The 12,620-nt window shown below is 35.2% G+C and overlaps 1 protein-coding gene across 1 annotated transcript in view; it reads left to right on the forward strand.

Moving 5' to 3' along the window:
• The window catches only part of UBE2Q2 (ubiquitin conjugating enzyme E2 Q2), a 59,247-nt gene that overhangs the window by 21,563 nt on the left and 25,064 nt on the right, over positions 1–12,620 (forward strand). The window contains exons 4-8 of the mRNA XM_065906585.1: positions 1,325–1,381; positions 4,144–4,284; positions 7,059–7,143; positions 8,504–8,564; positions 9,322–9,412. Coding sequence (XP_065762657.1) covers positions 1,325–1,381; positions 4,144–4,284; positions 7,059–7,143; positions 8,504–8,564; positions 9,322–9,412 — 435 coding nt within the window. The remainder of the gene's footprint in view (positions 1–1,324; positions 1,382–4,143; positions 4,285–7,058; positions 7,144–8,503; positions 8,565–9,321; positions 9,413–12,620) is intronic.

The following is a 12,620-nucleotide window of genomic DNA, read 5'->3' on the forward strand; positions in this document are numbered from 1 at the left end:
AAGGGCTCAGTAGTGTGGCACACAGGTTTGGTTGCCCTGCGGCACATGGAATCTTAGTTCCCGACCAGGGGTCAAACCCATATCCCCTGCGCTGGAAGGTGGTTCTTTAACTGCTGGACCACCAGGCAAGTCCCTCCAATTTAGATTTTAAATTGTTTTATTGCTTTCATCGATCATGCTTCAGGTCACTTCTGCTTGTTTAACTTGGTGCCTTTCTTTCAGATTGCTAGTTTCTTCAAATGTCTGATGATGCCCAATTACCTCCTCATTTATAGATGAGGTATGAGTTGTTATGAGTGTCCTAGCAGTTGTCACTTTTCTCTGCTGTGGCCTCTAGTTTTTCAAACCTGTGCTCTGCCTGTGGCGTGTGAATGGGACGTGCTTGGCAGGTGGCCTTTGTAGTTCCTGAGTAAGAGGAAGAGAGAAATCTGTTAGGAGAGTTTGCTGCTGCATTGAGTTACATTACAAAATTGTTTTTTTCCTCTGATTCTGACACTGACACTAAGAGGCCAGCAAGAGGTTGACCTCCTATATGAGCGTGATCCTTACCAGCTGTAGTTGGACAAATAGAGTAAGAATTTCTGGGGGAAAAAAATACCAAGTTTTTAAAGTCCTAGAGAACTCTGTGTCCTGGAGAACTGTGCTCTGGGTCCAGGAAGCTTGTCTTTATGAACTCTGATTAAACTAGAAATAAAAGCTCTTCTTAAAACCCTATCTGACTCATTGTGAATGAGGGTTAAGTTGTAGCTTATCCAGAAATATTCTGTGGTAAATAGCATGTTATAAAAGAGAAAAATAGCTCTTTAGTGAAATGGTGATTACTTTATAACTTTTAGTTTTGTGCAGTGTCTATGCCTTTATAACGCATTTAACCTTTTAAAATGTAAACTGTAGAATTTATGGAAAGATTCAGGTTTTTCAAACCTTCAAAGGTAGATATTTTAAGGAACCCTTGGTTTGGGGTATTTTAAGCCAAAAATCAGCCATTGGCCTTATAGGCATAGTGATATGTATAAAATGTTTTCTTATTTTAAATTAGAATATTTAAAATAGTAATTAGAATATGTTTAAAACTTTTTTCTGTTTGCTTTATATTTGACTAATTGGCTTTGTTAATTTCTAAGGCATCTGTTAAGTTGAATTTTTCAAAATTTTTCTTAAAAAGCTGATAAATGTTTGTCAAAGCAGAATTTAAGAGTAAATGTTTCAGCTTTAATAAGCTGTTAGTGGAATTGCAGTGACAATCAGCTTGTCCGTAAAGACTTCTGATATGCTGTGTGCTAACTTGTTCTGTGTAGTCCTGGCAAACTTTTTTTCTTTTCAGAATGGGACAACAGAAGAGGTGACTTCAGAAGAGGAGGAAGAGGAAGAGATGGCTGAAGTAGGTATTTTATGTAAAAGCAACATTTCATAAATATCTTCATTTTTGGACATTTTAGTAATTTTCTAATCTTCTTTATAAAACCATTGTTAATGTGGAATAATGAGAAGCACATTGTATTTGAAGAGTAATACATTTTCTAAAATCTGGCTTTATCTCTAATTCATCATATTTTTTTAGCAAATTGCTTATCTGATGTTCTTGGATTTGATTTCATGGAAAATAAGAGCTCTTAACATTTAGTACTAAAATTACATTTGCATTTAATAGTAATCAATACTTAACCTGATTTGGTTTAAGAATAGGAACTACTAAGTTTCAAAAGTTTTAATAAAAGGGGAATTTGAGAACATTTAAGGGACTGTTCCTTAGAAGTAATGAAAACTATCTCGTTTTGAAAACTTAAGAGTGTCAAAGAGGAAATTCCAAAGACACTGAAGTTATATCAGTTTAGTTGCCAGTCATTGATAAAATTTTAGAGGTTTTCAGACTCTGAAGCTTTGCATTTAAATTCAGACTTTGCAATGATCTCTTTCTCTAAACTGACCTGATAAAAGGCATTTAAGTTCCACAACCTTGGTTTTAAAACATCTTTCTGTTTTGGGTCTTAGAATTGATTCAAGTTATTACCTTATTTTTCTTGATTTGGAAAAATTTAAACCTAAAATTCACTTCTTAGGATGCCTTATAACTAATGTAGTTGGAGGTTTGTTTTGTGAATCTGGAAGTAAAAATAATTCTTTTTTGGAAAAAATAACTTAACTTTTGACTGTGCTGAGTCTTCGTTGCTGTGCCAGTTTTTCTCTAGTTGCAGTTTTTCTCTAGAGTGGGGTCTATTCTTCCTTGTAGTGTGTGGGCTTCTCATTGCGGTTGCTTCCCTTATTGCCCGGCACAGACTCTGTCTAGGGTGCGGGGTGTTGGTAGCTGTGGCACGTGGGCCCTAGACTTGTTATTCCCGGGCTCCAGATCACAGGCTCCATAGTTGTGGTGCAGGGGCTTAGCTGCTCTGTGGCACGTGGGATCTTCCTGGACCAGGGATCAAACCTGTGTCACTGAGTCACCAGGGAAGCCCTAAAATAATTCTTAACATTATCCAATTAGAATGGATTTTGGAGAGATAGGAAGTTTTTTTTAATGTTTACATGCAGTTTAACTTTGGAATAAACTGAATTAAGATTTTAAACCTTTTATTGAGCCTAGTATATAATAAAGTAGACATGGTACTCACAAAGAGTTTATGTACCTTTCTTTTTTCCATTCACAAGATAGTATGAAGGAAGGACAGCAACATTTGGGGAAACCTGGAAAGGTAGGATAGACTTTGGAGATGTCAGATTAGGATAGGTGAAAAGATATTCTAGGCAACTAAAATAATGTGATAAAAAGGCCCAGAACAACCCTGGGCATGGTGTCTGAGTACATTGGAGGTTGTCCTTTTGGAAGACAATTGATGTGTTGGAGTCTTGGAAAGCAACTTTGTCTAGAAAAAGCAGATGGCTAAGTTTTGAATTAGAGACAATATGTGTTTATATTTTGTGTGATTATTGATAAGGCCTTCAGCAGAAAATAGTGTACCGTGAATATTATTTTGTAAAGATGATAATGATGTGTTGTTTAATACTGAGTGGAGAAATTTTGTGGGTTGGAATATGGCTGAGGTTGAAGTTGGAGGAGGAGATACAGTCCAGCACTCTGAAGAAAACAAGTGTATATGGTAAAGCATAACTGAAATGTGCAATTCAGGGGAAATTAGCTGTATGAAGTGTGAAATCATAGACAGGGTCTAAATAAGAAAGGAATAGGAGTTGAAGAGATGGCAGTCCAAGGAAAAGATCTTTGAGTCTGGATGGATGGAAGTGGTCTAAATCAACCTGGTCTAGAAATCATGAATTAATCTGCTTGATAAAATGGAGATAAAGTATAGACTACTTCTTTAGAGATTTTGATGGCTGAAGTAAAGTTGGAAGTAAGATAATAGATTTATGCAAATGTATGCAGAATTTTTAAGCGTGTAAGAGCAGATGATAAGGGAAAGGAGGGAGAAGAATGATGTGGAGATTAATGATGTTGGCCTAGAGTTGGTGTTTGAATTCTTTTTAACTTTTTTCCTAATTATAAAAAATCAATATATGCTCACTACAGAAAACTTGGAAAAGAAGAAAAAGCGCTGATAATAATGTTTCAGTATATGTCCTTTTCTTTCTTTTCTGTGCTTATTTTGACATAATTAACATTCTGTGTATTCAATTTTGTATTCTGTGTCTTTTATTTCATTATTGATGTAGAAGAAACCATTATACTGTATTGGCATTTTAACGGTCTTCTGGTATTCCATTGAATTAACTTCTGATATTTTGCACATGAAAATTTTGTTTTTGTGGTTATAAAGTTGAAATGGGCAAATAGATTTATGCCTGTATCTGTGTTCACATTTTAGACTAGGTACTAAACTAAATCTAATAGATTTTTAGAAATCAAGTTAAAGTTCTTGGTACCTCATGCTGTACTATTTCAAAAATTCCTCTTAATAGGAGATTTAAAGCCATTTAAGATGGTTATGGCTTTGTAAAATTATTAAATATGCTTTACTCAGTTTCTAGCTTTAAAATATAGGATGTAAAAGGAGAGAACCTTTTAAATTGAATGGTGAAAGCTCTTCTCCCCTCCTCATAGGATACACGTGTTTCTGTCTTCTCTGTTCTAGGTCAAGAATAATTTAACTTTTGGCATAAGCTTGAGTAGCTAAATTTATCTTTTTGTAGGATATAGAAGACTTGGATCATTATGAGATGAAGGAAGAAGAGCCTATAAGTGGGAAAAAGTCAGAGGATGAAGGAATTGAAAAAGAAAATTTGGCAATATTAGAGAAAATTAGGAAGACTCAAAGGCAAGACCATCTAAATGTAAGTATTATATGAATATCTAGAACCTGGACTTTGTGGTTACTAATTGCAGTTGGCCCTTGTACAGTGCTCAGGTTAGGGATGCTGGCCTTGCACAGTCAGAAACCCACATGTAACTGCTGCCAGCCTTCTATATCCGCAGTTCCACATCCAGGGATTCAACTAACTGCAGATAATGTAGTATGTATTTATTGAAAAAATCTGCATATAAGTGGATCCATGCAGTTCAACTTGTCTTGTTCAAGAGTCAACTGTACAGGAATAATATAAATACAGGGCAATTCAATGAGATACCAACCTCAGCCAGGCCCCTCCATCCCTGCCTTGGTAGTAGATTCAGTCATATGCTTTATTGCCCTAGTTTTATTTTTCCCCCTAACATTTCTCATCTACTGATAGCTCCTTTCTACTCTGTTCATCTGAAATCAGTTACTATCCAACCTGTTTATCCTGTTTTCTCTCTTTATCCTTTTCCTATGGGATCTGTAAATTTAAATTCAGTCTCTCCTACAAAGTATAATTCAAATTCTCTCTTCTTCATGAAGCTGGCATCTGGTTTGTCCTGCCCTGACAGAACCAAAAGTAACTTTTTCTTTTGACTCAACATCTTATATGAAGCAGCGTGGTAACAAACGCAGCTGTGTGGCTTCAGTTTCCCAACTCTATAATGTGGACATTATGTACCGTTCAGATGATTTCTGTAAATAATAAATGATAATGATATATATAAAATGTTCATTGTAGAGAAATATCAAATGAAAGTCCAGCTCTTCATCTCAACACTTACTGTTTACCTACTGCCTTTCTGTTAAAGCTGTTTATCAACCCCATGAAATCTGAGAACCAGTACTTTTGTCCTGAGCACAGATTCGCAAACACAGGGAGTGAATTGTTATGCAAGGAGATGAAAAGTGTTGTAAACAGGAAGATTACTCTCATGTCTTCAGTCTTTCTTACTGTACTAATATAACTGGCAAATCTTTCTTTAGAGAGCAAAGAAATTTAGCCAAGTCTTTACCTTGATTATTAAAAAATGAAAACTTGTGGTATTCAAGTTAAAGATATTTACTCTTGCTTTCTATAGCTTGTGATTGCATCCAGTTTGTGTGTTATAGTCAAACAACTACAAATTATTGAACACTATCACATGACACATACTAAGTCCTTTAAACTATTTATATACCTTTGCATTTAATTTTCATAACCACTATGTGAAATATTCTTCCTACTCTACAGATGTGAAGCTGGGATTTTAACTCTTCAAGTAACATAGCCAGATTTTCTACCTCACCTTAAAGTGTAGTACAACTTTTAAGGTGCGGCATTTAAAATTTTACAAGGTCAGGTTTTTTTTTTTTAATTCAGAAGACATTCTAAATGTTTTTATCTGATGATAAATAGTTTTATTCATATTCAGTCTTAGGATAAGATACTGGTGCCTTTTAATCTTCAGAGAAGTTGGAACACTGAAAAGTACTAAAACCAGTTGTATGTATGTGGACATGTTTCTCTATTTCTTAATATGTAAACTATAGATTATTAGTATAATATTATTGGTTATAAGGAAACTGCTTTAGTTAATGTATCATGTTGAGGGTCTTGTGGCGTTTTCAAAAATGCATGGAGCCCCTACACATCTATTAAAACAGCCAAAATTTGGAGCACTGACAACACCAAATGGCTGGTGAGGATATGGAGCAACAGGAAACTTTTCTGATTGCTAATAGGAAAATAGTATCTGGCAGATTCTTTAAAAACTAAACATATTCTTACCATACAATCCAGCAGTTGAGCTCCTTCGTATTTGCCCAAATGAACTGAAAAGTTATGTCCACACAAAAACCTGCACATGGATGTTTATAGCAGCTTTGTTCGTAATTGCTAAAACTTGGAAGCAACCAAGGTAGTCTTTGGTAGGAAAGTAAATAAACTGTAGTACATCCAGGCAATGGAATATTAATCCCTGATAGAAAAAAAGTAATGAGTTGGCAAGACAGGACATAGGCCTGGAGGAACCTTAAAACCATGTTACAGGTGAAAGAAGCCGATCTGAAAAGATTGCAGACTGTGTTTCAATTATATGGCATTCTGGAAAAGGCAAAACTATGGAGACAGTAAAAAGATCCGTGGTTGCCAGGGATTGAGGGGTGGTTGGGATTAATAGGTGAAGTGCCGAGGACTTTTTGGGCAATGAAAATACTTTGTATGTTACTGTAACGGGTGGATGCATATCATTATACGTTTGTCCAGATCCATAGAGTATACAGCACCGAAAGTGAGCCATAAGATGGTGTAATAATGTGTCCAAATAGGTTTATAAGTTGTAAGAAATATGCCCCTGAAGGATGCTGATAATGAGGGAGATTATTGATTGTGAGGGGCAGTTATATAGGAAATCTCTGTACTGTCCTCTTAATTTTGCTATGAACATGGAACTTCCCACCCCAAGTAAAACTGCAAAAAAGAAAATAAATTTTAAAAAATTGATGAATTTGAAATAGACTCTGATTAGTTCTAGGCTATTGAAGTGGTCATGGTGATCTGGACATAAGTATTTTTTCAGATGACAAATAGTAAATGAATCAGACCTGTTCCAAATTTGTATTCCTGTTGCAACTTTATGATCATTGATGTAATTTTTTTGACTTCTTAAATGTTAAGTGGTGATCCATTTTTACAGTCTCATTATGAACATTTATTTCAGGTTCAGATACCTTAAATCTTTAGTTATTTGAATCAATAAATCCTGGTAAACAGCGAGTTTTATGTTTCAGGGTGCAGTGTCTGGGTCTGTACAAGCTTCAGATAGACTTATGAAAGAGCTCAGGGACATATACAGATCACAGAGTTATAAAACAGGTAAGGACCTCTGGATCTCTGCTGTTGTCCTTATGCCTAAAATTTTCAAATATAATATAACTTCATTTCTCATAGTATAACTGGACAGAAACAGAAATGTTTTTTAACTTTATTTTAGGAATGTGAAATGCAAATGCAAATTTAATTAACCAAAAGATGTGGGGGATAAAATAGGATGAGTTCACTTATTGTTTGGGTTTTTAGAAATTGTTTTTATGGGCACATTTTTTTGTCTTCTCGATGATAGGGATTATTAATTCATAGGATTTTTATCTTCTGGGAAAGTTACAAGAAATATCTGCTTTAGAAAGTAAATAAGATGAATATGTTTTATTATACAAAGAACTATTGTCAAGTTAATTTATGTTTTTATTCCTTTTTTTGAAACGACAAACTCATAATCAACTGTTACAGAAAGTTAAAATAGGTTTTTTTTTAAAAAAATTGTGGTTTGACTTAAGTGTTCTTTCTTATCCAATAAGACTTAAATATTGTGGAACCTCCATGACTGATGTAAAATTCCTTCATGTTATTGCAGAGAGTCTAACAGTATTGAATAAGGTAAAGAGTCAAACTTCACTTTCTTTGAAAAAAGTAGCATTATAATTTATTTAGAAGTTTTCAGAGTTATCAAATCTAAATCATGAGAGCTTACTTAAAAACAATCAGCCTCTCCCCTTTATGGAATAAGATAAGTCAAACTTGTTTCTGAGATTATTACAAGTTTTGGTGTCCTAACAGTTCTTCTTATGAGAAGTCTGAAAGTTTGTGTGTAGAAACCAAATAAAGTTAAATAATTGAATATTATTTACACCTAAATGTTAAATCATCACTTGTTTGTTACGGCATTATTTTGTAGTAACAAAAAATTAAATTAATAACCAGATATATGGTGAGCTTAATTAAATCATGACTTATCCATAAAGTAAATTACTATAGAATTGTTTTAAAAATTGACAATAAATTTCTATATACTAAGCTGGAAAAATGCCCCCTGAAAGATTATAAAACTATGTGTAGAGGGATTCCATTTTAATAGAATGTTTGTATATGCATAGGAGAAAAGTCTTAAGTACATGTGATTTTGCATAATCTTTTTTTTTTCCTTTTGCAGTGAATGGTAAACAGTTTCTCAACCCCACAATCCTCTTCATGATGACTTTAGTTATCTATCTATTCAGGGCATAAGATACTATGCTCCTGCACAAGAATTATTATAACTTGGTTGTTACGTTTCAGTAGCAAAATTTCTTGCTTTTGTTGGGTATATAGTGTGTACATTTACAGCAGAGCAATAGTTATAAGATCAAGTGCAACAGTTATAAGTGAAGACTAACTAACATGCCCTATATCATTACAGGGATTTATTCAGTGGAACTCATAAATGACAGCTTATATGACTGGCATGTTAAACTGCAGAAGTAAGTGCTTTTTTACGCTAACCCACTCTTTTTAATGGTAGACGATCCCAATGAGATTTCCTCCCTGCTTAATTTGGTACCTATTTACTATGGCTTTTACTTAGCACTTTAGATTCTGTTTGTATAGAAGTAGTTCTTAGGTTGTTAAAATGAGCTGTTTTTTGGGCTTAATAAGTAAAGTGAGAAAGCAAGAGAAAAAGAAGGGCCAGCTGTGGGAGAAAGTGTTTCATGGAGTTAGTGAGACAATTAGGAACTATCCAAACCAAAGTGTATAAATAACTTGATGAGTTAGTATCCAGTGTGTACTCAAAGAAAGAAATTTAAGGAGATCTTTATATAAACAGTTGTAGACAAATTTAGGTTTTGTTAGTGATTTCACTTGTCCTTGGTAAATTTCTCTCATTGAACCCTTTGTCTAGTAATATAGTTTGAGAGAAGCAGATTAAATTTTTGAGTTCTTGAGAAGACTATGTATATATGACCCTTCCCTTTAGGATAACTGCTAACTTTGCATGCCATTTGAGAGAATAGATATAGAATACTGTGATCTCTTCTTTGGACATTTAATCTCAAGGAATTGGAGACTATAGTATTTGTTTTTCTAGAGACCATAGAACAACTTTAGACTTTCTCTGTTTGGAACTTACCCTAGGGGCTCTGTTTTTAGCTTTCGAAATGGTTCATTTTTGAAGTTAAGGGAGGAAAAAAACATCTGACCTTTTTGTTTGAACTCTTTTTTTGTTTTGTAATTCTTTAGGGTAGATCCTGATAGTCCTTTGCACAGTGATCTTCAGATTTTAAAAGAAAAAGAAGGCATAGAATATATTTTGCTTAACTTCTCTTTTAAGGTAAGAAAAATTGTAAGGGGGCTACATATGCTTCTAATGCAACATATATTTGTACAATTGCTTTGGAAAACCATTTGGTATAACTTGGTAAAGTAGAAGGTACTTGTATCCTATGGTCCAGGAATTGTCCTTCTAGATACACAGCCTGTAAGAAATGAGTACTTAGATGTGCCAGGAGACCAACACAAGAATGTTCAAAGCAGCATTGTTTATAATAGGCTCAAATAAAAATAACCTTAGTGTCTCCCAGTAAAATTGAGAACTGCGGTATTCATAAGATGGAATAGAGCTATGTATAACAAGATAGATGAATCTTAAACACAGTGTTGAGCAGAAAGCAGATCCAGAAACATGTTTTGTACAGTTTCATTTATATAGAGCTCAAAAATAGGTAAAACTAAATTGTTTAGGGTATGCATTCTCATTGAAGGCAGGTCTCCCTCTCTTTCCCTGCTCCCCATCCCACACCCCATGCAGTGAAAAGTTGTCCTTGGAGTGAAAAAGGCTTAGATGTTAAGATGGTCTGTAGCTGTTCAAGGGGCCATAGTATGTGTATAGATACACAGTATGTCTGAGGTGTTAAAATATGGTGAAGGAGCAGGACAGGGAAGAATTAGGAAAAAAAATACTCTAAAAAGGCTTGTTAATGGGACAAAAATGAAAAGAAGGCTGAGAAACATTGATGGATTCATACTTGGAAATGAAGATGTGAGTACCATACAGTTAAAATAGCAAGTACGTCTAGGTAAGAGGGAGGGAGTTGTGAGCTGAAAGGGACATCTAGGGGCTTCTTGGATACTGGCTGTAGTCTGTTTCTTGACCAGGGTGGTGGTTGTGTGGATACAGTTTCATGCTAATGTGTAACAGTATACCTATATACTTTTCTAAATTTATGTGTTGTATTTAACAACTTTTTTTTTTCAAGTTGCTGAAAAATAAAAGAGAAGAATGGCAATGGAATCTAGATAAAATGTATTGATTTACTATGGAATCTGGATAAGTGTAGTGGTTTTAAGCTTTTGTTTAAAAACACTGCAAAGCGTTTCTAAGGGATTATGTTTTAATTATTTGGAGCTTGTTTTTGATTTGTTCTCTGAAATTGAGAAATTGTGTAACAGCTGTCTTGCAGATAAACATTTTTTTTCTATTTCAGTTAGACTTCAGTGCATTTTAGTGTGATAGAATGAACAGCAGTCCTCAACTTTTCGGCACCAGGGATAGGTTTCATGGAAGACAATTTTACCACAGACTGGGTCGGGAGGTGGTTTGGGGATGATTTAAGTTCTTTACATTTATTGTGTTATTCTTTTATTATTACATCAGTTCCACCTCAGATCATCAGGCCTTAGATCTTGGAGGCTGGGGACCCCTGCTATAGAAGGCTTGAGGACGTGAGACATCTAAAATGTAAACCCTGTTCTTTAAGGACCTGTTGTCTTTCTGGAGAGAAATCTGTGAGGAAAACTGTAGGACTTTGGAGATCATGATGGAGAGTCTGGGAGCTTACCTTTATGTAGTAAAAAGCTAGCAGGGGTTTTTAGGCAGGGGTATGATTGATCTATTAGGCTTTTTATTTTATTTTTGAAAAAAAATTAGTATGCCATCAGCATCAGAGTAGGCTTTGGATAAGATAGAGTAGACTTCTGGGAGACAAGCTGGGGACATTGATTTTAATCTGGGCGAAAGAGTAATGAAGGTTGGCAGTGGTAGGAATAGGTGAAAGTAGATGAAAAATATGGGCTTCCCTGGTGGCTTTGCTGGTAAAGAATCCGCCTGCAATGTCGGACACCTGGGTTTGTTTCCTGGGTTGGGAAGATCTCCTGGAGGAGGGAAAGGGTACCCACTCCAGTATTCTGGCCCGGAGAATTCCATGGACTGTATAGTCCACAGGGTTGCAAAGAGTTGGACACGACTGAGTGACTTTCACTACCATTAGATGAATATGAGATGTTTTGAAGGAAGAAAAGACATTAAAGGATATTTTTACACTTATAAAAAAGAGTAATTTTCTGAAAGCTGCTTACTTAAGTGTTTGTGTGTGTATATTCTTATTTGGGCTTATTTCCTCATTTATGATTGAACTTTCTTCAAATAACCCAAATGTCATATGTCACTCTTTTCCCACAGCTTTGTTATTGTAGAAATTGAGACTATTAGCTGGGTTACCTTCCTAAAGAGTGAATCTGGCATATATTTACTGATTCATGTGATGCAAAGAACCTAGGAATGTATCTTTTTTTAAAATGCAAATTTTTAGTTTATTTATTTTTGGTCACACTGTGTGGCTTATGGGATCCTACTTCCCTGACCAGGAATCAAACCCCGGCCATTGACAGTGAAAGCATGAAGTCCCAACCACTGGACTGCCAGGGAGTTCCCCTATATAAATTATTTTTAACTTGAAATCTAAATAATTAAATCACATGCCCATCACCAATCTTAAGAAATAAAACTGTATCAGTATCTTTGAAGCCCAATGCGGGCCTCTCCCCTCCCACATTTTCCTTTCAGACATATTTTTAAAGGAATATGAAATCTTGACCAGGAAACTGTTTGAGACTTGTTACTGTGTATAGTGTTTTCTCTATATTTTCTTGCTCTAGATAGAACTTCAGAAAGGACAATCTGGGAGGTAAATAAATGGCTGAGATTCTGTTTGATTTGTGTTTCTGGACCATGGTTTCTGATACCAGAAAGAAGGGCCTTTGCTAGGGTTGAAGTATTTAAGAGGCCTGGGAAGGTTAAAATTGCCCTGAGCTAACTGACCTTGTGAAGAGGACCTTAAACTCAGTTGCCAAGTTATAAGTATCTCAATTCATAGATTTTGGAGGATAGCAGATAATGTCTCAGAAAGAAGAGGATTCACAGAATATTCAGAGCATGAATAGTATTTGAGGCCTTGAATGTCCACGGTGACACCTTGAGGGTCCTGAAGAATAAGAAAATGAAACTTGAGATACAGTGTGACACCAGGTTGGGAAGGGGAAAGGGGCAAGAGGTTGGGCCGTATTAGATTTGTCTGCAACTTGGTTAGGAAGTGGTGGTCTGGCTTTTCAGGCCACGTGTGAATTATGCAGTTGAATTCTGAGGTAGTACTTTAAAAAGAGTTTGTTTAGACAAATCTGGGTTCATCTAGAGAGTAGTAGCAAGGATTAGATATTCCATACCATGTCCTAAGATGGTGGAATTGTAGATTTGGAGAGGAGAA

This window comes from Muntiacus reevesi, chromosome 15 (assembly GCF_963930625.1).
Source record: "Muntiacus reevesi chromosome 15, mMunRee1.1, whole genome shotgun sequence".
NCBI classification, from domain to species: domain Eukaryota; kingdom Metazoa; phylum Chordata; class Mammalia; order Artiodactyla; family Cervidae; genus Muntiacus; species Muntiacus reevesi.